This window comes from Ciona robusta, chromosome 2 (genome assembly GCF_009617815.1).
Source record: "Ciona robusta chromosome 2, ASM961781v2".
NCBI classification, from domain to species: domain Eukaryota; kingdom Metazoa; phylum Chordata; class Ascidiacea; order Phlebobranchia; family Cionidae; genus Ciona; species Ciona robusta.
The window spans coordinates 9137774-9165518 of record NC_143236.1 but is presented as its reverse complement, the minus strand read 5'-3'; the positions used below and the strand labels follow the sequence as shown (position 1 = coordinate 9165518).

Here is a 27745-nt window from a genome sequence, read left to right as displayed (position 1 = left end):
CTAAAGCTAAATATAAAGAAAAACTCAAAAACATGATTGGAGCTCAAAATGTAAGGTCGGGAGCGTTTTAACTAAATGATAAAACGTGATTGTTACATTCAGAAGTGGTGGGTAGCGCATAGGAAGGTTTGGTTTATTGGTTATAGGTTAGGGGGTTAGTAGTTAGTGGTTATAGGGGTTGGCAAATAAGGGGGGGGGGGGAGATTCTTCACTAGCACAGAAAAATAAATTTATTAACTTTTGAAGTGACAACTTTTTGTGACATCCTTGGTTACGGTGACAAAGCTAAGTAATGTTAAAAACGGAAATACGTCAAGTAAAACGACAGCTGTTATAACATTAACAGCACGCTAAATGATAAAACAGAAGTACAAACTTTTCGATAAAATCTAAAACTAAATCAAAGACAGAATATTTCAACATACTAATATAACTACCAATGACATATAACCTTTACAACAATGCTTTGTATCGAAACCAAACTTTTAAAATTCTTTCGAAACTTGATTTTCAGAATTATGACGCAAATGCCATAGAAATCTTATAAATAATTCTTTATCAACAATAGAAATTTTAGTTTTATAAAATTTTATGCAAATGAAATTATCGTGTGTTACATATTTTTACAAAATCCACGTTTCGTGTTTATTTATCGAGTATTAAATATAAAAATATTTTTAAACTATTTTTTTATCAAATTTTTTACTAATGAGATAAGAAAACGAATGAATATGAATGACATTTTAGTATCTTGGCGCTAAGAAGCAACGATATTCGCTTCGTGCCTGCTTACAAGTTACCATGTATGTAACTTTGTGGGTGACTGTGGGTGACTATGTAACTTTGTGGGTGACTTTTAATGTATGGCTGACAATTTGGACAACCCATTAGTAACCACTGGGTTGAAGCAATTATATGCCTTGCCCAAGGACACATGCGCTCACAATGGTAGCAGCATCGAAATGCGAATTTGAATTCTTCGGCTATGGCGCCGTGTAACGGTTACACGCCACGAAGGCTATTACCTGTTACTAATAATGTTATGAGTAGTCGATGGGAAATGTCAACAAAACCACCAAGCGTGCGTGACGCATGTATTGTTATGTTACGTCACAGGATAAAACCAATCGTTCAAAATTACCCGGAATTTCTTAATTTTAACCAACTAAATTTGAACAGAGCACTTTATGTGCCGATGTAGCCAGCACGTGTGTTGCATTGTAGAGAATAACTAATCGTAGCCCCCTTAGCAATACAGCATTTTTGTCTTTTAACTGTCGTTTGGTTGTTCATCCCCTTTCTTCGTTATTTTAATTAATCTTACCTTCGCTACCAGAATAGAAAAGATAAACAGAATTTTAGGTTAATTTATTATTTGCTGTGATATCCTGCAGTACGTTTTAATATTATAGTAGGGTGGGGGAAGATGGGACGCCTTTAGCACATAATATCCCAAAACCCTGATCGTATTTTAAACAATTAACAACGATCCATGGAAGTCATGAGGATACGGTTTTATAATTATTTGAATGTTCTTTGCTTACTACCAAATAGTACGAAAAAATAGAATGAAAGGGTGTCCCATCTTCCCCACCCTACTATATCAAATGTGTTTTTAAAAATGCAATAAACACATTGCAAAGACTCGTCGCAAATAAAGCTGTTTCTGGAAACCGCTTGTCTGTTGTTAATTCGTCCAACCAGTAGACGTATAGCGACCACGAGTGTAAAACAATTCTCCCACGTTTTGGCTCAAAATTTCTAGGTAATATTGCTTTGTTTTGCACAAATACACGATATAGCTCACAGACAGCCAAGCATCAACGTTGTGGATTCAGCTGCAAAAGAATAAGCAATGGCGGACATCAAGAAAAAGAAAAACGTAAGTGATGTATATAGAAGATGCTGGGAAACCTTTAGCACATAATATCCAAATATCCTAATCGTGTTTTAAACAATTAACAACGGTCTATAGGAGTTGTGAAGATACGGTTTTAATTTTTTTGAATGTTCTTTGTTTAATATCAAATGGGACGAAAAAAAAGAATTAAAAGGTGTCCCATCTTCCCCACCCTTTTATAATAAATACGTATACGAACCCAGGCTGCAAGTAAACGACTACTTTATATCTACTATATAAATATAATTGAAACATTTTATATTCTCGTAATTGGGAAATTTTAAATATTAGAATAACACTAAATAAACGCAGGCTTAGTTGAGGTTTATAACTAATTACTTTGTTAAGCGGGGTTCGCTTCCTTCAATATTAAAAATACTTCAATGCCAATAAGGATCATTCCCCGCCCTACTATATAACATATCATAATTTAAATAACATATTTTAGCAAAACAATAATACAACTTAGCGCTTTGTTCAATTATAGTTTGGTCTCCGCTTCTGGCAGTTGAAAAGTTTCATCCCACGCATTGTGCTGTACTTCCTGTTTACATCGCTGACGTCATCAGGGATCGAATCGTGGCCTGATTGGGTGGTTTTGGTTGTCAAGGTGACGATGTTATGATGTAAAATAAAAAGTGCATAAATATGAATGAATTTTGTGTGGTCAAAATTAATTCATGATAAAATAAATGAGTTACCACGTATAGCTTATTTATCCTTGCATGGCGGAGCAACGACAGTCGTTATAACACGGGTGTTCTGTTTCATACACCTCGTGCCCGCTTACAAGTTACCATGTATGTAACTTATTTATCCTCGCATGGCGGGGCAACGACAGTCGTTATAACAAAGGTGTTCTGTTTCATACACCTCGTGCCCGCTTACGAGTTACCACGTTTGTAACTTTGTTAGTGATTGTTTTTTGTACGGCTGACAATTTTTACAGAATTCATTATAGTGATCACTGGGTTGGAGCAGTTACCGTTAAACGCCAAGGAAACTTAACATGGAGCCGCAAATGGCTATCCACAAGTTGAAACTATGATAATGCAGGTTATAAGTCTTAAACTTGAACGGTGCGCTGTATAGGGTGGGGAAGATGGGACATCTATTTATTCAATTGTCACGTCCAATTTGGTAGTAAACAAAGAACTTTCAAAGAATTATTAAACCGTATCCTCACGACTCACATAGACCGTTGTTAATTGTTTAAAACACGATCAGGATATTTGGATAATATGTGCTGTTTGTGTCCCATCTTACCCCGCCCTACTATAATATTAAATCAAATTTTGAGATTGGGTGTAAAGGCAAAACCAGCACGCCCGTTTAAATACAAAAAAAATATATCTCTCAAAGCAACCACCACGTAACGATTGCCTTTGACAAAACGTCGGGTTAATACTTGGAACAACGAACAGCGACGTCGGGTGGCTTCATGTGAAGTCTACACGCAATATACGGTCGAGTAACATGTCATTTTATAATTGCCGGGGGCATGATGCTACCCCGACCGAGGATCGAACCCGGAATCCTAAGTATTTAAATTACTTACCCTAAATATGACCCTGGGTAGGCCCATATAGGTTATTTTAGATTTTTCTGCGGATATTTTTAACGGCCGTCGCTTTGCTGCCAATTACTGAATGCATTTGACGGTTTGCAGACCATTAGTTTCCTGTATACCATCGGGGCGTATATGTGTTCTTTAGAACATTATCGACATTTGCTTTAACTTTAACCCAATGATCACTGATGGGTTGTCCAATTTGTCAGACATACAAAAAAAACAATCACCAACAAAGTTACATACATGGTAACTCGTAAGCGGACACGAGGAGTATGAAACAGAACACCCGTGTTATAACTACTGTCGTTGCCCCGCCATGCGAGGATAAATAAATTACATACGTGGTAACTTGTAAGCGGGCACGAAGTGTATAAAACAGAGCACCCGTGTTATAACAACTGTCGTTGCCCCGCCATGCGAGGATAAATAAGTTACAATCATCTATTTACCAAGTAATGTCATTACAGATCCTACCGATCGCATACCTTATAAAGTTCGTGTGGTTACAACATGGATCTCTTGGAGCTTTATGGAGATGTCCCTTCTCTAGATACGTCACTATGGGTTTGGTTTTCTCCCTTCTGGGGGATTCCCTGCTGGTGTATCAGAATTATGACGAAACATTGTTCATAGCAGGTTTGTTCTCGAATTATTTGAGTTATCATTTAAAACTTGATTTGTTTTGAACTGCATTTGACATATTTGCCACAAAACTAAAAACAATTTGAAGACTTAAACTTTATAGAATAAAATCTATATTATTGAATGTCCATTAACTGCCCCAGTGGGGTCTAAATGGTAGCATTGTGGGTGTTGGGGTAATAGACCTACATCCCAGGTCTCAGGTGTGCCTCACTAAAGACCTCACCCTTATAGAACAAAGTATAAACTGTCTTAGTGGGGTCTAGGTGGTACCATGTATCTATTTTTTGTCTTATTTCCATGACCTACACTCACTATTATCGTTTCAGGTATAATCTGCTTCGCTCTCGGCCACACTTTCTATATTTGTGCTTTTGGATGGGAGACTCTACAGCTCCCTCTGCTGGTCAAGTTTATGTGTCTCTCTGGTTCCCTCTATTGGTATGTTAATGTTACATACCTTATGCTCACTTTCAAGTTATAACATGGGTGTCTTCTTATACACCAGACACACATGGTGTATTCATACACCTCATGCACACTGTCGAGTTATAACATGGGTGTCTTCTTATACACCAGACACACATGGTGTATTCATGCACCTCATGCTCACTGTCGAGTTATAACATGGATGTCTTCTTATACACCAGACGCACATGGTGTATTCATGCACCTCATGCTCACTGTCGAGTTATAACATGGGTGTCTTCTTATACACCAGACGCACATGGTGTATTCACACACCTCATGCTCACTGTCAAGTTATAACATGGGTGTCTTCTTATACACCAGACACACATGGTGTATTCATGCACCTCATGCTCACTGTCGAGTTATAACATGGGTGTCTTCTTATACACCAGACGCACATGGTGTATTCACACACCTCATGCTCACTGTCAAGTTATAACATGGGTGTCTTCGTATACACCAGACACACATGGTGTATTCATACACCTCATGCTCACTGTCTAGTTATAACTTTTATTTCCATATTTTTAAATTATCATCAAATTTGATTGACAGGTATCTTTGGAGAGGCGATCTGGCCAACCAATCAGTTTCATTGAAAGTGGGCGTGGCAGTATACGCGATTCTGATTGGTTGTATGAACTGGAGAGCGTGGGCACGCCTTTCCTACCAGGATTTTGTTGACGGTAAGATGGATAATTCTTGACTCCTGCTGTTCTGGTCCCCACTGAGACCTCACCCAGCGCTAAACCTGGGCAGGGTTGAGAGTCTGTATTCGAGGACTTTATTTTGGCGAGTATGTCGCTTTCCGACGCACAGGGTGTTGAGGTAATGTGCCAAATCTGGCCATAGTCCGAAGAATCTCAACCACATAAAATAGAAAATGCTAAAAGTAGTTTTCAGGGGATATAGGGAGGTTATTTGACGCAAGCAAACCCCTTCAACTTTTAGATGGAAATTGCTGCAGAGTGGTGAATAAAATTAAATGCTTTAAAAAGAATCCACTTAATATTGTTATTTTTGTTGAAGAAGTTTAATCTTTATAAAAATACTTTATTAACATTAAATACTTCAGAAACAATTCACTTGATATTTTTGTTAACGAAGTTCAGCCTTTATAATAATATTTTATTACTTGATATATTTTGTAGGTCGTTGGTATGAATTCATGGGCTGTATTGGAGCTTTTTGTTTCATGGTGTCGGACAGTGCGCTGGCAATCAATAAATTCAGGGGACCATATGGACACGAGAACCTTATAATAATGGGCACGTATTACGTGGCGCAACTCGGTATTGCATTGTCTGTGGTGGATGGACCAGACTTGTACCGGCCCAAGAAACTGGAATAAAGGCAAATGTTGTTATGAACGTATGTAACTTATTTATTCTCGCATGGCTGGGCAACGACAGTCGTTATAACACGGGTGTTCTGTTTCATACACCTCATGCCTGCTTACGAGTTACCACGTATGTAACTTATTTATCCTTGCATGGCGGGGCAACAACAGTCGTTATAACACAAGTTTTTTGTTTCATACACCTCGTGCCTGCTTACGAGTTACCACGTATGTAACTTATTTATCCTTGCATGGCGGGCAATGACAGTTGTTATAACACGGGTGTTCTGTTTCATACACCTCGTGCCAGCTTACAAGTTACCACGTATGTAACTTATTTATCCTTGCATGACGGGGCAACAACAGTCGTTATAACACAAGTTTTTTGTTTCATACACCTTGTGCCCGCTTATGAGTTACTACGTATGTGACTTTTTGGGTGATTATTTTTGAGGGTGTTAAATCATTGTTTTATGATGTCATAATGAACTTAATGTCATAACTGCCATGTTTATCCCACAAAGTTTGTCCTTTGCATATTTTTGTTTGAAAACCCCATTTATGTTTTATGATATCTAATTACTTTGTTACAATATGAAACATTGATTAAATTCCTCTACATAAGATATCTTTTTATTTGGTGTAACGGTCACGTCCTTTAATAAAAACATGCGATACTTTTATTTTAGTGTAAGGTTTTTATAACAACTGTCGTTTTATCGTTATTTATTTTTTGAAATATTTAGTCTAACTTTACTTATTTGTAACTTAATCCTGTAAAATAAAATACATCCAACTTTTGACTGAAATATTATATTAGATAAATATTTTTTAATCATCATAACTTAAAAATAGTTTTATTATTTTTTGTTATATATTTATTGGATATTGTGCAAAATTGTGTGTCTGATTTTTGCTACAACACGTTGGTATTTTAAAGGAACTGAAAATGGTCATGACAGGAAACATTTTGTTGTAAAAAGTAATATTATTCAGTAAAACAAAATATATCAGGTTGGGATACAGCGCACTCACTATTATCCCGAAGCAAAAACGACGATAAGAAATAACGTTATGTTGGGTACCACGAAGGTCGTTTATACAACCATGTTCAACCACGTACAAATAAAAAATGTCTGACCTATCAGTTTGAAGCGACGCGTTTTCTTGCTCAAGATTAGGAATCACAGGAGCAGAAAGATCCGCAGAGCCGTGGGGATATTAGATAAATATCAAATATTAACGCCACTGTTAAAATAAGCAACAAGCAAACATCCGTTGAGCTGAGGAGACAATAAGGTTTTACGCGGCAATATCTAGAATACAAAAAAAACACAAAGTTAGACATGTGGCAACTCGTAAGCAGACACGATGTGCATGAAACAGAACACCCGTGTTATAACGACTGTCGTTACCCCGCCATGCGAGGATAAATAAGTTACATATGTGGTAACTTGTAAGCGGGCACGAGGTGTATGAAACAGAATGTCTGTGTTATAACAATTGTAATTGCCCTAATTATAAAGATAAAGCAAGTTACATTCTTATGCCCAACTAGTACAGTAACAGTAAGCATCACAAACATAATCCATAAACACACATGACTTGTAATACACTAAAGCAAGCAAACATTCCCCAATAAAACAATGTTGTCTCATCAAACATAGATAAGCAGCAGACTTTGCAAGGTAAGCTGTAAAGTTACAACTTAATAAATGATTGACGGAATGCAAACAACGCCCTGCATGCAATGCGCACGTGTGGAAACCCATTCATTTCTACTTAACCTGGTAAAGTATAGGCATGAGGAAAGCTCAGATTGTTGCCCCCCAAACCCCCCTGGAACTCTGCGAGGATGCGATACCCACCCCACCACCTAAAGGGGCGATCATTAAGGTAAGAATATGTTTTAGTTGAAAAACCCTGGCTTATGTCAAAGATGATATTACTACAATATTAGGTAATACAGGAATACAAAAAGGGTTCAGTTTATGTTTTTAAAACAGAAAATAATCATTTGATCAAAAATTGAAGGAAACTTACATTTATGCTTATGTAGCAGGACAATTATCTTTTTAACACTGCTGTTCTGTTCCATACATCTGCCAGCGTCAAGCCTTGAACCTATAACCTTTGGGCTGAAGATAGGCGCCATACCCGATGTGCCATGGCACCGGACATTTGTGGTGTATGTGTTTAACAAGAATTAGTAGGAAGGTAACGCCAACGCCTATATCCCAGACCACATGGTGTATATTGCTGGAGGCAGCACATAAATTAAAGTAAAAGATAACAATATCACCTTATATACACAATCCTTGCAGACGCTCTACAGCGGAATCTGTCATTCCGATATTAACCAGTGGTTCAACGAGATAAACCAGGGCGATAAGAAGACACATTTCACCGACAACCCCAAGTATAAGTTCCCCATCGTGCCAGGACATGAGATAGCGGGTGTGGTGCATTCACTGGGAAGTGAGGTGGATCCAGGTAAAGAGTTTGGTTGATATGCATGGATGATGGGACTTGAACAGTAAATGAATGAACAAATGTAACTTGCTTTATACTTGCTTGAGTGATTGTTTTTGTTGATATACAAGAACACAATTACCCACAAAGTTACATACGTGGTAACTCGTAAGCGGGCACGGGGTGTATGAAACAGAACACCCGTGTTATAACGACTGTCGTTGCCCCGCTATGCGAGGATAAATAAGTTACATACGTGGTAACTTGTAAGCGGGCACAAGGTGTATGAAACAGAACACCCGTGTTATAACGGCTGCCGTTGCCCCGCCATGCGATGATAAATAAGTTACATACGTGGTAACTTGTAAGCGGGCACAAGGTGTATGAAGCAGAACACCCATGTTATAACGGCTGCCGTTGCCCCGCCATGCGATGATAAATAAGTTACATACGTGGTAACTTGTAAGCGGGCACAAGGTGTATGAAGCAGAACACCCATGTTATAACGACTGTCGTTGCCCCGCCATGCGAGGATAAATAAGTTACATACGTGGTAACTCGTAAGCAGGCATTAGGTGTATGAAACAGAACACCTGTGTTATAAAGACTGTCGTTGCCCCGCCATGCGAGGATAAATAAGCTACATTCATTCATTTCCCTTTTCCTTTTTATTTAATTTTATTTCTTCTCTATCACATATATACATTCTATTTTATATGGGGTGGGGTGCTTGTCAGAAACCTATGATTTGGGCTCACATTATATTAATATTTAAATATTAAAACAACTTTACTCCTACAGACAATAAAACAAATTTATTTTCACTTTTTACCCACACAGACGCTGAAGACCTAAAAGTTGGAGATGAGGTTGTAGCCCACCCCTGGATCTCCTGTGGCAGTTGTTGCTTTTGCGATGAAAACGAAAACTCGCTTTGCGATCAACGCCATAATGGACTCGGTGTCGGAACTCCTGGAGGGTGAGCTGTCAATCAAACTAGCTGTCAATCAAATATTATTTTACTCACCATATAAGTCCCTGGGAATAATTGTTGTATAAAGTCTATTTTGTAATTGTATATTCATAACTGCAAGTTTCCTTGTTCTTAATAAACAAAGAAAATAAAACTTGTGGTAAAGTCATTGATTCAATCAAACTAAATATTGTTACTTGTCATTCAAACAATTATATCTAGATTTGACCCTGCTACCATTGTGGGCATATGTGTCTTTGGGTAAGATACTACAATCACTCCAACCCAGTGGTCACTAATGGGTTGGCTAAATTATCAGCCATACAGAAAAAGAATCACCCATAAAGTTACATACATGATAACTCGTAAACGGGCACGAGGTGTATGAAACAGAACACCCGTGATATAACGACTGTAGTTGCCCCCTTGTCAAAAACAGGCACTTAAAAAATAACACTTGTATAATTATGTATTGTATTCTATAAATTGATTTTGTTCCAGATACGCAACATACGTTTGGGTTCGTGAGAAAAAATATTTAGTCAAAGTTCCGCCATCTATTCCCCTTGAAGTTGCGTGTATGTTACCATGCAGTGGTCTCACTACATATAATGCTGTCACTACATTGCAACCTGCTATTGAACGGATGAACAAACTTAAAGGTAAGGTATATTATTTATGTACATTACTATATGACCCACAGTGTGCTTGCATTGTAAACAGGGGATACCGGGTTCAAAGCTCGATGCTACTATTGTGGGTGTATGTGTCTTTAATTTAACTTAAATTGTCAGCCATACAGAAAAATCTATCACCCACAAAGTTACATACGTGGTAACTCGTTAGCGGGCACGAGGTGTATGAAACAGAACACCTGTGTTATAATGACTGTCATTGCCCCGTCATCGAGGATAAATAAACTACATCCATTCATCAGCCAAACAAAAACAAAAAGGTGGCATAAAGGGTAGCTTATAAGCCAAGACCTGTAATACTACAGGTATTAAACGAAGCATGTAGGCCATTTACCAATATATTGATACCAACATATATTACAGGGTCTACATCAGTGTTATTGGTGGGGGCGGGTGGGTTGGGTTTATGGTGTTTACAATTAGCCAAGAAGATTTTACCGAAAACAACCAGAATAGTGATGGCTGATATCAATGTAGGTTTACTTGTGTTTGTTCTTTTTAATGTTTAAAGTCGTTTAGAAGTTTAAGTCAAACTTGTATTAATGCAAATTGTTTTTGCATGGCAGGGGTAACCACTGTTGTTATAACATGGGTGTTCTGTTTTATAAACCACATGCCGCTTATTACCAAGTGTATAGAAATCCATAATGTGAATTTATATTTAAGTGTTTGATTACCTCATACAGGAAAAGAACCTTAAGGTGGCGTTAGAGAGAGGAGCTGACGGAACCGTGCTATGGGATAGAAATCTTAGTGAAGCAGAAGCCATAGAAATAACAAAGAAGGCTGGTACCAATGGAGGGTTCGACGGAGTAATCGACATGGTGAACTCAAAGATCACGGCAGAACGTGGATTCAAGTCGACACACAGGGTAAGGTTGATGTGATCTGGAGTAAAAAACATGACATTTGAAAATGACATTTATATTAAAAATAAGTTGCTAGTGAAGAATCTCCCCCCCACCTTATTTGCTAACCACTAACCCCTAGGTTAGGGGTAAGAAAATATTTACAGAATTTACAGGAGCGTTGGTGATTGTTATGTTCGTTTATTATTCTATAATGATTGTTACAATTGTTATTATATTTACTTCGTCTGCTGTGGAACAAGTGTATAATGTTAACGTAAGTTACCTAGTTGTGCAGTTCTGACGTAACAAACAGCTTTATTTTATCATAAATCCGGCATTTATACGGGCAAGCAACTTTTAAAATTAACCCCCTTATTAAATTTATAGTATTGAACATTACTCTATCTTATTTACAACATCAATAAATAATATTATATACCAGGGTAGCAAGATGGTGTTGGTTGGTTTGTACGGAGGAGGGGCTACATTTGCATTGCCGGGGTTCGTTCATGGGTTGCGGACGGTGCAGGGGGTTCTTGTCGGAAGGCTTGCCCAGTTGAGGGAGCTAGTGGCACTCGTTGCTGAAGAAAAAGTAAGAAGGGATATTGCAGCATTGTTCATTTAATGAAAACAGCTCCAACCCAATGGTTACTAATAGGTTGTACAGGTTCTCAGCCTTACAGAAAAACAAGCAACAACAAAGTTACATACGTACAAATATTCAACCATTTAAAGACGTATTTATTTATGCATGAGTGACAACTAAGACAATCCATTAGTGACCATTGGGTTAGAGTAATTGCCGTTAAGTGTCTTGCCCAAGGACGCATACCTCCAATAGCATAGAGCCTTAAACCTGTACCCCCCCTGGGCTTGACTTTGAACCGCTGTGCTATGGACACTCTCTTACTCCTCTGCCTCTGCAATATATCGGATGATTATACCGGCACCGTGGCGTAGTGACCGGCGCCGTGGCGTAGTGGTTAGCGCGCCTGCCTCTAACCCAGAGGTAATGGGTTCAAGGCTCGTCTGTGCTACCATTGTGGGCGTATGTGTCCTTGAGCAAGACACTTAACGGCAATTGCTCCAACCCAGTTGTCGTTAATGGGTTGTCCAAATTATCAGCCATACATAAAAATGAAAAAAAAAAAATCCCAAAAAAATAATCACCCACAAAGTAACATACATGGTAACTCGTAAGCTGGCACGAGGTGTTAAACCCGTGTTATAACGGCTGTCGTTTTCCGGCCACGCGAGGATAAAGTAAGTTACATTCATTTATTCATACCATAATGATGTATTAACATACATTGTGAATTGTGATTATGCAGTTAATTGGTATTTACATTAATAATCTGACCATTTAATATTTTTAACATTGTTTTTAACTATTTTTTTGTGAATAACATTGGGCCTTGAATCTCAATTTCTCCAACCCGGTGCATCGCCTAAACAAGTTACATTCATCCACCCTATATAATTCCTACACAACCTTTCTCATTTCTAACATTAATTCCCAGCTTGTCCCTCCTCCCTTGACATTCTACTCGCTTGACGATGCGTTCAACGCTATGTGTTTGGTGAGGGATGGCAAAGTACAAGGAAGATGCGTCATCAAGTTCTAACTTTGTCCACAGCCAAAACCATAACCCATAATTCCGTCAACTTAAATAATTTACTTTCAAAATACAGCAATATGCTCGGGGTTTATTAGTTGTATAAATACAATACTTGGTGAGATGGAAAAGCTAGGAGGAAACTTTGGCAATATAAGGCTTAACTTAGTAAAAATTAAACATGAATTAGACAATATATAAGTGAATACTTTCAGGGAAAGTCTTGTCAAATGGCAGATAAAATGCAAATATAATAAACAAAGTTAAGGTTTATTGTCAGAAAAGCAATTTACTTAAATATATATTAAGTTATGCCGGGTAGCGGCAACAGCAGGATATAATACATGAATATATGTACGTGCTTCTACTACCACAATTTGCATAACAAGGCAGTTTATGCAGTTCAAAGTAAAATGCTAAAAATATTAATGTGAAGACTAGATTCTAGGCAAAAACCAACTGAAACGTTATCCCAAGAAACTGGATAAATATTTAAAGTTTACTGGGACAGCATTATAATAGTTGTAAGACATTTTAATACGTTTGATTGCTTTGTTAAATGAATCGACTTGCTCCATCAAGCAAAGATAAATAAGTGTCATTCATGCATTCTAATACATATGTACAACATTATATATTGGCTTATGGGGCAAAAACAAAGTTAAATAGGTTGTAAAGTGGGGTAAGGTGTATAGTACAGAACACCCTATTAAATCGACCGTCGTTGCCCGCCATGCGAGGACAAATAAATTACATACGTGGTAACTCGTAAGCTAGCACGATGTGTATGAAACAGAACATCCGTGTTATAACGACTGTCATTGCCCCGCCATGCGAGGATAAACAAGTTACTTTTATTCAATACTATCATAATAATAAATAGATAATTAAACAGGGAAACTCTCATTCTCATTAAAACACACAATGAATAGATAAACAACTTATCAGATGATGAACCAGCATGACTTACATGACATTACACAGAAGTTGCATGTTGGATCCCAGGGGTTTATGCTGTTGGAAAGTCATTATCTGTAGCCTTGCTCGCCTAAAATCCAGGAATTCTTGAATAATGAAAACATAAATGATAAAAACTTTTCGACCTAGTGGTGACTAATGGGTTTTCAAAATTGCCACCAATCCAGAATATAGCTCTAACTAAGTGGTTATAGGGCTTGCAATGTAAACTATGGGTTTGATGCTTGATGCTACCATTATTATGGGCATGGTGTTGTTGGGCAAGACATTTAAAGGCAATTGCTCCAACCCAGTGATTACTAATGGGTTGTCCAAATTGTGTGAGCCATACAAAAATAACAATCACCCACAAAGTTACATATGTGGTGGTAGCTTACTGAATATGGATCCGATATATATCCGCATAAACACCACTATGTCAGGGTAAGTGGGGTAAATCAGATTGTGTTGCAACTGAAATGACGCCACATTACGTAGTCTAAAAACTTTATTAATTAACATCAACGCAGCAGATACGACTTATCTGAGCGGGATTCTTGATTGAACGTAACTTATTTGTCTTTGGGTAGACGTAAAACAGTCGTTATGACACGGGTGTTTTGCTTCATACACCTCGTGCCCGCTTACAAGCTACCGCGTATGTAACTTAGTGAGTAATTATTTTTAAATATTCCTATAAAAATATCTTATTTATTGAGTCAGAGATATAATTGAACCTTACCTCATCATAGTTAGGTGGGGGAAGGGGTTGTTGGGTTGGTGGTGTAGTTGCAGGTGACATGGGGGTTGCCATGGGGGTTGCTAATGGTTGGGGGTTCTGTGGCTGTTAAGTATTAGAAGCTTTGGTTGGGTTGTGTTTTTATATGGGTGAGGTCCTACAGTGAGGCACGCCATGGAACCTGGGATTTAGACCAGAGTTGGCCCATTACTCCTACATTGTATATGCACATTCTATTCTATATGGGTGAGGTCCTACAGCGAGGCAAGCCATGGGACCTGGGATTTAGACCAGAGTTGGCCCATTACCCCAACATTGTATATGCACATTCTATTCTATATGACTAAGTTCTTACAGCTTGTGAGGATAAATAAGGATAAAACAAAGATATAAAGCAAGGTGGTATAAAAGTCATCGTTGCCCCGCCATGCGAGGATAAATAAGTTACATTCACCAACACAACATAACAACATGTACAGTTTATATCTCGAACAACAATAATTGTTTTTTATAAATCCTAGTTAGTTCTTACCACAGAATAATTAGGAATAGATTGTGTTAAGATGGGAGTAACTACCTGTTGTTGGTTCTGTAAAGTAAAGTGTTAGTACTTCTGGTTGTGTTTATGTGGGTGAAGTTACACGCAACCTGGGATTTATACCAGAGTTGGCCCATTACCCCAACATTGTGTATGCACATTCTATTCTATATGGGTGAGGTCCTACAGTGAGGCACGCCATGGGACCTGAGATTTAGACCAGAGTTGGCTCATTACCCCAACATTGTATATGCACATTCTATTCTATATGGGTGAGGTCCTACAGTGAGGCATGCCATGAGACTTGCGATTTAGGTCAGAGTTGCCCATTACCCCAACATTGTATATGCACATTCTATTCTATATGGGTGAGGTCCTACAGTGAGGCATGCCATGGGACCTGAGATTTAGACCAGAGTTGGCCCATTGCCCCAACATTGTATATGCACATTCTATTCTATATGGGTGAGGTCCTACAGTGAAACACGCCATGGGACCTGGGATTTAGGCCAGAGTTGGCCCATTACCCCAACATTGTATATGCACATTCTATTCTATATAGGTGAGGTCCTACAGTGAGGCATACCATGGGACCTGAGATTTAGACCAGAGTTGGCCCATTGCCCCAACATTGTATCTGCACATTCTATTCTATATGGGTGAGGTCCTACAGTGAGGCACACCATGGGACCTGGGATTTAGGCCAGAGTTGCCATTATCTCAAAAACCCACCATGAATAAAAGAAAAGTTAGCTTGCAGAGTTACAGTAACTCACAATCTAACATAACATACAGACTTACTGGAATTACTGTTGCTTGGTTGATGTAGTATGGAGCTTGGTAAGGCACCAATGTTACAGGGTACACAGTGTTTTGGAAAGCTCCTGTAAGAATACATGCCACAGGTTGGTAAAACATAATTATTAAATGTATATAACTTGTTTATCCTCTGGCGGGGCAAGGACAGTCGATACAACATGGTTCTACTTTTTGAGTTATTTTTTTTGTGAATTTTTTCATTTTTTATGTGTGGCTTATAATTTGGACAACCCTTCTGCAGGTATTTTTCTTATATATATATTAATGATTAGGAAGTTAGAGTCATAAACAATCACCAACAAAGTTTCATACAAGTGAGCACAGGAGTATGAAACAAAACACTCAATTTACCCACTAACTAAGATAAAAACAACACTCACTCTCCCATACAAAAGTATATGAACTCTACTGTGTGTTCAACCAAGTGCCTGCACAATATAAAGCAATCTTAGGAACGTGCAACCTTCTATTTAGAACCCACAACACAGCATGTAAAGTGACTTGTAAATTGTAATATTCGGGTATATCACCTTAAAGCATGAACAAGCTTACCCCTTATAGGTTGTCCAATGCTTGTTACCGGCATCTGTTGAGCAATTCCTGTAAAGTTGACTTGTGGGTATGTTGTTGTGTATTGGACCACTGGTTGGGGAGCCTAAATATATTGGCAACCAATTAAGGTGGGTAGTTTACATTTGTGGGGACCGCTGGGAATAAATGTAACATATTTATCCTCGCATGGCGGGGCAACGACAGTCATTATAATAACACGGGTGTTCTGTTTCACACACCTCGCGCCCACTTAGGAGTTACTAAGTTTGTAACTTATTTATCTTGTTCTGTTTTATACACCTTGTGCCCGATCCCAAATTACGGTGTATTGAATGACTGGCTTTGGGGACTAGTAATTTTACATTTGTTAATTTGGCCAGAGGACAGATGTTGCTACTATAGCAGATATATCATTGGTCAGAGTTCAAAGTCATTCAACGATAACACATTCGCAACATGAGTAAGAGGGTATATGCCGAGAAAGAACATTTTTGCCCAAAACCCTCAACAGATTCAATACATAAGTAAGAATGATAATCTTTAAACACAAACTTACCGGTGCCATGTGGAATTTACAGCAATACACAGAATGTATGATTGCCACAATGGTTTCAATAAGAGCAAAGAAAGCTAGGAATGCATGGATGACAGCCAAGGTAATTCGAATTCCCTGGAAAAATAATTGTTAAAACTGATACACTTTGTCGAGACAAGAGTGATTGCACACCAAGTAACTGTTATTAATATATATGCCGTATGGCTTGTATAATGTCCGGCCCCATGGCATAGTGGTTAGCGCGCCTGCCTGTAACCCAGAGGTAATGGGTTCAAGGCTCCACGCTGCTACCATTGTCGGCAAATGTGTCCTTGGGCAAGACACTTAACGACAATTGCTCCAACCCAGTGGTCACTAATGGGTTGTCCAAATTATCAGCCATACATAAAAAAAATGAAAAAATCCCCCCAAAATATAATCACCCACAAAGTAACATACATGGTAACTCGTAAGCTGGCACGAGGTGTCAAACCCGTGTGATAACGACTGTCGTTTTCTAGCCACGCGAGGATAAAGTAAGTTATATTCATTTACATTCAGGTTACCGCTGTACCTATAATATTTAAGTATTACGTTTAAGGTTAATATGCTTATTAATATACATCATGTTAATTCTTTGCATTTCAGCTTGACGAGCCTGAATTGTTAGTTTGACTGCAGTTAATTTGACTGCGAGGATAAAGTAAATTATACTCATCTATTCATTTATATTGTAATTTATATTGCTATAACAACCCAACCACTGAGTCACAGAACACATAATATTGGCAGCATCAAGTCTTGAACCTGGAATCCTTTGGCTACAACTGACATGCCAAACCACTAAGCTACGATGCATGTGAAGCATAATGTATTGTTGGCACCGTGGCTTAGTGGTTAGGCACGTACATTGTAGCCAAACGATACCAGGTTCAATACCCGACGTTGCCACCACCATTGACAAGCGTCTCTTTGGGCAAAACATTTAAAACGCCCGAAAAATGATACAACTAATATTAATTTAAAGTAATATCAGTTTTGTAAAAAAATTATTAAAATCAGTTTGGGTCCCAGTATTTGGGTCCCACTTTGTTCAAAAACCTTTTGTAAAGTTAAACACATTATATATACATTATTATAATACATTAATACAACAACCACATATTATAAAATTGATCTTATTATTAAAATATTATTATTTTTTATCTTTGCTAGTTGGGGCAATGACAGTCGTAATGATGAATGAATGTATGAATGTAACAGTCGTAATGATGAATGAATGTAACTTATTTATCCTCTCATGGCCGAAAAAGGCAGTCGTTATAACACAGGTGTTCTGTTTCATACACCTCGTGCAAGCTTACTAGTTACCACGTATGTAACTTTGTGGGTGATAATTTTGGAAGATTTTTTTATTTTTTTTTATTTGTGGGTGAATATTTTTTTATGTATGGCTGATAATTTGGACAACCCAATAGTGACCACTGGGTTGGAGCAATTGTCGTTAAGTGTCTTGCCCAAGTACACATACACGAAACACTCACAATAGTAGCAGCAACGAGCCTTGAACCCATTACCTATTGGTTACAGGCAGGCGCGCTAACCACTATGTCGGCGTCACGGCGAATGAATAAAAAAAACGAACTAAATATTTTACAAAAAACTGCAAAATATGACTGAATCTCATAATCACAGGAGTGTATTGTTTCATACACCTCGTGCCTGCTTATTAATTGCCACGAGTGTAACTTCGTGGAGAACTGTTTTTTTTAAAAAGAACTGCCAGTTTTTAAGATAATTTACACTATATATATGTATGTACTTACATATAGGGACTCAATTGTGGTCATGCGCGACTGGTGTAGTAGGTAGTTGTAGTATCTAGTGTTGTACGAGGTGTACCTAGATGGGCAAGATAAATATGTGCTTGAAATGTACACTGATGAAATGTATCTTGGGGATCTGTATGGGCTTCTACATGATGGTATATATGTGCCGCTCTTGTAGTATGATGGTTTGTAGAAAGGGGTGCATGGTCCTGTTGGGAAATAAACTGTATAAGGCATCGGCATAGATGAAAAGTTGGAAATGGTTCCAATCCCAGCAGCTTCTATTCCAAGCATAGCCGTTGCAAATATTGCGGCAAACAATGCCATCGCTATCCCAGCACCAACCTGTAGGTATATGTAACGATAGTTATGGCAAGGTCTATGAAGAATACAGGACACAGTTACACTAGCGGCATGAAGGATATACATAAGGATGGATGGTAATGAGCCAACCATGGCCTTCAACTCTAGGTCCTCGGGAAAATACTTCGCTGACAGACTGGAGATGTAACTTAGAAGCCAGAGTTTTTCGTATGCCAATACTACAGTTCCAGTTGAATGTTACTTATTATTCTAGCGTGGCAACGACTGTTGTTATAACACAGGTGTTCTGTTTTATACACCTCGTGCCAACTTACGAGTTACCACAAATGTAACTTTGTGGTGATTTTTTTTCTGTATGGCTGACAATTTTAACAACTCATTAGTGAACGCTGGGTTGGAGCAATTGCCGTTAAGTGCCTTCTCAGAGAAAGACGCGCATAATGGTAGCAGGGTTAGGCCTTGAACTTATATCCTATGGAACTGGGTTAGGCGTTCTAACCACTGTTAACACTTACATACAGGACGCACTTAATGTTACTTACATTTCGGTTGTTTGGTTTTACCGACGAGACGACGGCAAGTATTCCAGCAATCAAGAACTGTAAACAACAATAAACACATTATGCGTGATCTGTTGTTCGCTTGTGATTGACACTTCTCTCGTTTTGCTTTCTTCTAATGTTCTCTAACTTGTTCGTGGCGAAATACACAGGACGTGACGTAGCAACACCAATACTATTGGCATAACATATATAATCCAGAGTCGTGTTAAAATCAAAACATGTTATGTGTATATTCACTTGCGACCATGAAGACCATATTTATTAAACAAACGAAGTGAATGAATTCAACACCTAAACGACATTCGTTAAAAGTAAATCGATAATTTGCAGAATACGATAACGTGGCAAACTTTACAAAAAGTTTGTAGGTACATTCACTAGTTGCCAACTTTACAAAACATTATAAACTTTATTTACACCGAGGCGAATACGATAAACTAGTAGATATCAAAACTACCATCGGAATTTTTATTATTGTGCAGTAGATTGGGGAAAGATGGGACAACTTTTCATACTATTTTCCTATCCCATCTGGCAGTATACAAAGAAAAAACTGTATCCTCACGACTCCCATAGACCGTTCTTAATTGTTTAAAACACGAACAGAATATTTGGATATCCTAAAGGTGCCCCATCTTCCTCACTCTACGGCACATATTTAGCAATATAATACTTACAAATATTCCTGCCCAGATACCAGCTGATATATAAACAAAAACATCAGTCGTTCTTGTGCTGACCGCAAGTGTGAGGGCGTATATCCATGTCATAATAGAAAGTGTTCCAACCATAATCTGGGTAACCTAAATTTAAATGAATGTAATTTATTATACTCGCGTGGTGGGATAACGACAGTCGTTATAACACGGGTGTTCTGTTTCATACACCTCGTGCCTGCTTACAAGTTACCACGTGTGTAACTTATTTATCCTCGCGTGGTGGGATAACGACAGTCGTTATAACACGGGTGTTTTGTTTCATACACCTAGTGCCCGCTTACAAGTTACCACGTAATTTTATCCTCGCATGGCGGGGTAACTACAGTCGTCATAACATTGGTGTTACCACGTACGTGACTTTGCGGGTGGCTGCTTTTCTATATAGCTCGCATTAACTTTAGCATACCCCGACAATTTTAAACTCTTTTGAATACAGTTGATTCCGACTAGGAGAAACCGCTGTAGCAGGTGTTTCGGAGACGAGAGCAGGGGTTGTATCCACGTTAGTTTCCATATTAATTCTAGCTATTCGTGATCTATTTTAACAAATCTAGACTATATCGTAAACAAATTTGTAAAATACAATTATGGCGTAACAATTCTACATAACAATTACGTAATAATACAATAAGTTGTAGAACAATTATATAAATTTAAAAAATAACAAGTTCGTTTTCTAGCATGTTATATTTTGTCTGTTCCGCTTTTTGTTACTTTTAGTCGTTTGATTTTTTTTATGCTCGTAGGCGTTTACTTGAATTAGAACTTAGAAAACAACATTCGCAAAGAATAATGTGGTACTTGTTTATTAAAGTCACTATTTTGGTATAACATTTAATCGGAAAAACTGTTGAAACTAATACGCTATGCAAGTTTTTAACGTCTCTTTTGATGCTAATTCCCTTTTCTTTGCTGTTTCGACTTATTTAATTTTTGTAAGTGCATTTGAGGAGATGAACAACAATTCATGTTATGTACCAGAGCTGACTGCAAGTATAGTATAACTACACTGTCGTGTTCGTGCATTTACTCAAATATCCCAAGACACGAACTCTAATTGTTAAGCGTCACGAGTTTTCAATGCTTACGAAACAATTTTAACAAGTTAAAATTAGCATTGAGAACCTGGTAGTTTACAGTAGGCAAAATATAAAATGCGTTACGACATTATAGCCTTTGAAACACTTATCGAAAATGAGGTGTATGCAGTAGAACGCCTATGTTATAAATACTATCGTTGTCCCGCCACACGGGATAAATAATTAAAGACTAAAATAAAGTTTTTTTGCAAACAACAGAAAACTGACTGATTCGCACTGGTTATATTAAGAAGTTCTACAATATAAAAACCTTGTTTATTTATTGTTTGCACAACCATGGCCTACTTAAATTGAGTAGGCCATGGCATATCATACTTTAAACAGTGGTAATAAAATCGCCCCAAAAAAACTTCAAAGTTACACCTACATGGTAACTCGCAAGCGGGCACCAGGCGTATGAAACAGAACACCCGTGTTATGACGGCTGTTGTTGCTCCGCCATACGAGGATAAATAAGTTACATACGTGGTAACTTGTAAGCGGGCACGAGGTGTATGAAACAGAACACCCGTGTTATAACGACTGTCGTTGCCCCGTCATGCGAGGATAAATAAGTTACATACGTGGTAACTTGTAAGCGGGCACGAGGTGTATGAAACAGAACAGCCGTGTTATAACGATAAAGCAAGTTATATTTATTAAAAAACTTGTATGTACATAATTTTAAGATTATAAAATTATTTGTATGTTATCAGTATATTTCGGCCATAAAAAAGTAGATTCTCACGGGCACCACTAATCTACGTGATGAACCTTACGCCTACTATATTACCTACATGTGAGCTGACACACTCACGGGCACCACTAATCTACGTGATGAACCTTACGCCTACTATATTACCTACATGTGAGTTGACACACTCACGGGCACCACTAATCTACGTGATGACCCTTACGCCTACTATATTACCTACATGTGAGTTGACACACTCACGGGCACCACTAATCTACGTGATGACCCTTACGCCTACTATATTACCTACATTGTGAGTTGACACAGTACTCACGGGCACCACTAATCTATGTGACCCATCCATAGCTCATTTTCTCTCCTTCATCGTAAGCTGCGTAGCCAGCACGTCGCTATCAATATTGCAGTTTTATCGGCAATATAATGTATTGTCCCAAGAATTTTAATGGAAGTTACCGTGTTAGCGTACCCAATACCGTTTTATTCGTATACGTTATTCAATCTCTATTGCAGTAGTACTTTCCCCAATTTGTTTTTCAGAATAAGCTGCCGCTGGAGCACCGATCGCCTGCATACCCCACCTTACATGATTCATCATCACAAAGGCACGCGCAAGTACAATCAATCTCCTCATCGAGCCTAGCCTACATACTACAAAACAAAAGGTGCCGATCTGCAACCTACAAACTGTCGTGAAAAGTATCCTGCTGAAACAGGGAAGTAGCGACTGTCGTGAAAAAATCCTGCTGAAGCGCAGTGAAGTAGCGACGAACAATTTCAAGATGAGGTACAATGATAAACTTATATATTCATGCGTAACCTGAAAACAATAGTAGTTATAACACAAGTGTTCTGTTTCATACACCCCGTGCCTGCTTACAAGTTACCACGTATGTAACTTTGTGGTGGAGACTAGTGAGTTGTTATATAGATTTGTTACATTATTTTGTGTGTTATTTGACAATTTCTTTACGTATTTATCTGTACGAGGGTTTGAACTACTTTCTTTGTTGTCAACTCAAATTGTCAACCCTTCTCGTTTTTTTTAGTAATTTGATCTTCGCGATCGTATAGCACACAATGTTTTCTTTGTTTACAATCAAATGGGACGCGAAAGTAGAATAAAAAACGTCCCTTCTTCTCCCACTCTGTATATAATTAATTAAACTCGATGGTTTAGCAGCAGTTTCTGTTTCAAGTTGCAAAATAGAAATGCAAAACAAAGATAAATAGCCACGTGTTAAGAGAAAATTGAAATCTTTTCCAAACAATTGGCTTAGCGTAACTTAGGTTCTCGATAACCCCAAAATGTGACTTTTCTGTTTTCTGTGCTTACATTGCACGCTGGATACTATCGTATGTTTTGACCAAAGTTAGTCGAGAGATTTTGGCCGCTTGCGTTTCAGGCGTATAAATCATTAAATCATGATTGTGTCTCCCTCGTTTTACGTTCTTTACCGCAGATATGCTGAGTCCAACTTCCTACTTCTTAAACAAACGGGTAACCATATCTCGTGGCTTTACTACTGTGCGGGTGGCTGCTCTTATGTATTGTTACGTAAGCCGTTGCCTTTGAGTCAAAGGCTTAAACTTTAATGTGCTATATCGTATAGAATAGAGTCAATATACCCCACCGTCTCATTGATGTCGTTATTCAAATTTAAATATAATGTTTTCTACTTTGTTCAAATCATACGTTGTTTTGTGCAGCTAATACAGTGTGTTATTGGTATAGTTATTATGTGAAAAAGTGTATCAACAAGCTCTCTTATAACTAGGAATAAAAAAGTAAAGGTATTGCTATATTTTAAACAAAACACATATTTCTATAGTTTTATTATATGCAAATAAATATATGTTAACTTTTCGTGTTAATCGGCTCGGGCATTTCTCTTATATTGCGCAAATACACACCTTAAACTCGGGGTAACATATCGGTTAAAAAAGACCAACGGAATGTGTTTTTGACTTTCGGTTGCCTGGTTAAGCGTAATGAAACAACGTTAAATTATCATAAGATTTTAGACGTGTATTATATGAAAAATAAGTTTTACTGATTAACGTTTTTTAGCAGAAAAAAATAATAGAAAAATAGTTGTATTTTTCCACCTGCCATGCGTTAGAAGTGCTACGAGCGACATTTACCACGAAATTGACATTTCCGTCTAAATATTGCTTAACAACATATTCAATAATAATTGTAATTATGTAAAATTATATTCAACTTACCCCAACAATTTTAAATTCTTTCGAATAAAGTTTGTTCTCCCTTTGAGCATTAGGCGTGGCCATAACAACAGGATTCGCAGTAACAACGGTCGCCATGTTTATGTTTTCTTATAATAAAGTTCTGACATACGAAATATATTCTAAATAAACCTCACTTTTAATTTACGCACGTGTTTTTAAAAAGGCTCCAAATAAAATTAAACTGACCAACCACAGTTTAGCCTATTGTTACGCAATACATTGTTTTGATAACGTATGTGACGTAACAATAATGATTAAAGAGTAATAACTAAATACAAACACACCAGTTAACATAGCAACTTCCATTTAGTCTTTTGCAAAACTAAATAAACGTTTTCCCCCAAAGTACATTTACATCTGACCGTGAACAAGGAAATACAGAAAGTAAATCAGGCACATCGAGATCGTATTTTACTTTCTGATACCTTTTTCAAATGCCACAAAGCATGACCAAAGTTAAATCTTATGCTGAGCTTTTAGCGATATTTCTTCATGTGCGCATTGGTACAAAATATGAATTTAACAAAAAAAAATGACGAAACAGGCGTTTCGTAAGGGTTCGACCTTATTTGCAGACAGTATATAAAGCTCTAGCCTCGTGTAGGGGCTAAGTTCCAATTTACAAAGGTATCAAAAGTAATTTAATCCTTGTAATACACTCCGGGTCCATTGTTGTTGTGGTTTGATTAAGCGATCGCGGGCAATGCGCTTTATTTGACCCTATCCTTCATATAGTGGGGTGGGGGAGATGGGACACCTTAAGCACATATTATCCATATATCCTGATCGTGTTTTAAACAATTAACAACGGTCTATGGGAGTTGTGAAGATATGGTTTAATAATTCTTTGAATGTTCTTTGTTTACTACCAAATGGGACGAGAAAATGGAATGAAAAGGTGTCTCATCTTCCCCCACCCTACTATATAAGAAATATTAACTATATTTGTAAGCGTAAAAGTTTTAGAGGATGTTTTTTTGCAGCTTTTACGAGGCTTTTTAACATGTTATTCACCACACGTTTGGACCTCTCGGATCTATTTGCGGCACATAATATGACCAAAACTCACCTTTACATTTCTACACAACAACACAAGAACATTGTGCCAAAACTTGTTCAATAAACTAATCCGTGAAAGTTTTGCGGCACACACGTGCCTGGAATGTTTGCAAATATTAAAAAGATCCGGGTTCTCCGTTTTACAATCCATTGGAAAAGGTTTGTAGCTACCGGCTTGAACTTGTTTTCATCGGTTTTAATATATATCTGCATATATAGTGAGTGGGGGAAGATGGGACACCTTTAGCACAAAATTTATAAATATCTTAATCGTGTTTTAAACAATTAGCAACGGTCTATGGAAGTCGCAAGAACAAGGTTTTATAATTCTTAGAATGTTCTTTGTTTGCTACCAAAATGTACGAGAAAATAGAATGAAAAAGGTGTCCCATTTTCCCCCATCCTACTATATATGATTACAACTATGAACAAATGTAACTTGTTTATCCTCGCATGATGGGACAACGACAGTAGTTACAACACAGGTGTTCTGTTTCATACACCTCGTGCCCGCTTACAAGTTGCCACGTATGTAACTTTATGGATAGCTGTTTTTATGTACATGGTTGACATTTGTACATGCTACTGGTTAAAGTATTGCCGTCAAGTGCTGTCTTGCCCAAGGCACAGCAGTCTAGAATTACAACAGAGTTGACTCTGATTCTTAGGCGTCTAAAGGCAAGCGTTCTAACCAATGGAAAGACACTTAGCGGACATTTCTTTAAGTTGGCGGTCACTAATGGGTTGTAGCACTTTATAGGTGTTGGGGTAATTGGCTCTCTCTCTTAATAGTTTATGCTTCCGTATTGCTTTATTGTTCCATTTGGTAGTAAACGAATAATATAGTAGGGTGGGGAAGATGGGACACATTTTCATTCTATTTTCTTGTCCCATTTGGTAGTAAACAAAAACAGTTTAAAGAATTACAAAACCATATTCTCACGAAAGGTGTCCCATCTTTCCCTCTCTGTCCCATCTTTCCCCCCTACTACATTTACAAAATCGTATAACCATATTCTCATGGCTTTAAAATGGCGTTTTTGTTGTTAATTGTTAAAAACGCGATTATGAAATATAGGATTTAGGTGTAAACAGTATCCCATCTTACCCCACAATATACAAACAGATGGCGAGTTATATTTCATACACAAGTTAAAACATGCTTCTGTATATGTTATGTAACGAATTGTTTGGTGCCTTGAATGTATACAAATGTACATACAAATGTGTATACAAATAACGAATTGTTTGGTGCCTTGAATGTATACAAATGTACATACAAATGTGTATACAAATAACGAATTGTTTGGTGCCTTGAATGTACAAATACACTGTAAGGGACCAACTTTATATTAAATGTCCTGTCGTAATATATATAGTTCAAATTTATTGAATGAATAAATGAACTTTCTCATCCCCGCGTGGCGATATTACGTACACAAGTTTCAGCATTGGCTTATGTATAGGTTATATAACGAAATGTTTGATTATAGAGAAGTACTTTGTAGAAAGGTACAAAGCTTGTTAAGGACGTCCCAAGAAAGGCCTGGAGTCAAAAAGTACTTAAGCAAATTTAACTGATTAAGAACGTACAGTTTTAAGGACCATTATCCCAGACTTAAGTTTTGGAACAAAAATTCAAGAGGACACGCGTATTCCATGATCCATTGCCTCCCGTATTGTCGCTGCTTTGGGGGGCCACTCCAGTGGTTGGAACTCCAGGGTGTCCTTCAACTAACGTATAAGGAACCTGGATCTCTGCTTTGTTGGATTTCTTTGTGTGTTCGAATCCGTCGTGTTCGAAATCGTGGCCATCGTTTTGTTTTTATAGCAACGAAGTTTGAAGTGAGTTTTGACGATAATTCTTTGGTTGGACAAACTTTGGCCTGTTGACTAATATAGTGAATAGATGATGCATCTCGCTAAGAACAACAACTTTTCATCGCTTTATTATAAGACATAGGGAAGTTTGGAGGTCCATACTGTACACCATCAGTGTTTGTCACGAATCAGCATCGTGGGGAACAACGTTTATAAAAGGACGTATTAGGTTGAAGTTTATAAATGACAATCAAGATAAACTCTTAGAAACGTCGAGATCTTGAGTTAGTTTAATAACCGGATGTTAGGCGAACATGGCCGACAACTAATATCCCCTGGCGTGCTGTGGGAACTTTGTCTTATAGGCTAAAATATTTAGGAAACAAGTTTGGAGTAATGAAGATATGTCTTAATATCATTTTGAAAATCACTTCAGATTATGTTATAGAATTACCGGTAATAAAACTGGGAAAGACAAGAAAACTATGATAAGTAGAAAGAACCCAACAGAGCGTATAAGACCAGTGTTTCTTAAACAGCCAAAATGCAAATTGCTGCGAAGTGATAAACGAGTAACAGACGCAAATATGTTCTAATATATATATTTTATTGATGGAATAAAGGGGGCATGGGTGTTGAGTGTCTCTGAAAGGGGCCACGAACCATGAAAGATATAGAAACATTAAACATATAATTCTAGCTGTATTATTTATAATT

The 27745-nt window shown here is 37.7% G+C and overlaps 3 protein-coding genes across 8 annotated transcripts; 2 read left to right on the top strand and 1 right to left on the bottom strand.

The window, feature by feature from the left end:
* Window positions 1-1741: 1741 nt before the first annotated feature.
* On the top strand, window positions 1742-7069 carry LOC149740956 (lysoplasmalogenase TMEM86A-like). The gene is made up of 6 exons (XM_089872873.1): window positions 1742-1882; window positions 2388-2510; window positions 3941-4109; window positions 4445-4556; window positions 5142-5272; window positions 5738-7069. The coding sequence occupies exons 1-6, from the start codon at window positions 1856-1858 to the stop codon at window positions 5935-5937; spliced, it is 762 nt and encodes a 253-aa protein (XP_089728999.1). The 5' UTR covers window positions 1742-1855; the 3' UTR covers window positions 5938-7069.
* On the bottom strand, window positions 5348-20680 carry LOC149740954 (uncharacterized). Of its 6 annotated transcripts, none has more exons than XR_016384442.1 (18): window positions 20514-20680; window positions 20066-20191; window positions 19368-19424; window positions 18499-18846; window positions 16694-16807; window positions 16138-16240; window positions 15568-15650; window positions 14761-14817; window positions 14232-14333; window positions 13503-13596; window positions 11356-11497; window positions 10743-10953; window positions 9425-9501; window positions 9230-9369; window positions 7969-8396; window positions 7067-7801; window positions 5722-5928; window positions 5348-5547 (listed from the first exon to the last, which is right to left on the bottom strand). XR_016384442.1 is itself a non-coding variant. In XM_089872870.1 (10 exons), exons 1-10 carry the CDS (start codon window positions 20619-20621, stop codon window positions 13561-13563), a joined length of 1134 nt encoding a protein of 377 aa, XP_089728996.1. In that variant the 5' UTR covers window positions 20622-20680; the 3' UTR covers window positions 12784-13560. The 6 variants fall into 6 exon arrangements, 4 of the variants coding, with proteins under 4 accessions (XP_089728996.1, XP_089728995.1, XP_089728997.1 ...); XR_016384441.1 differs by having other exon boundaries at window positions 13503-13580; window positions 20514-20679; XM_089872870.1 differs by lacking the exons at window positions 5348-5547; window positions 5722-5928; window positions 7067-7801; ... (3 more) ...; window positions 10743-10953; window positions 11356-11497 and having other exon boundaries at window positions 12784-13596.
* Window positions 7681-12621, top strand: LOC149740955 (uncharacterized). The gene is made up of 8 exons (XM_089872133.1): window positions 7681-7821; window positions 8250-8418; window positions 9238-9376; window positions 9872-10050; window positions 10429-10538; window positions 10752-10937; window positions 11359-11508; window positions 12437-12621. Exons 1-8 carry the CDS (start codon window positions 7729-7731, stop codon window positions 12539-12541), a joined length of 1131 nt encoding a protein of 376 aa, XP_089728259.1. The 5' UTR covers window positions 7681-7728; the 3' UTR covers window positions 12542-12621.
* Window positions 20681-27745: the final 7065 nt, after the last annotated feature.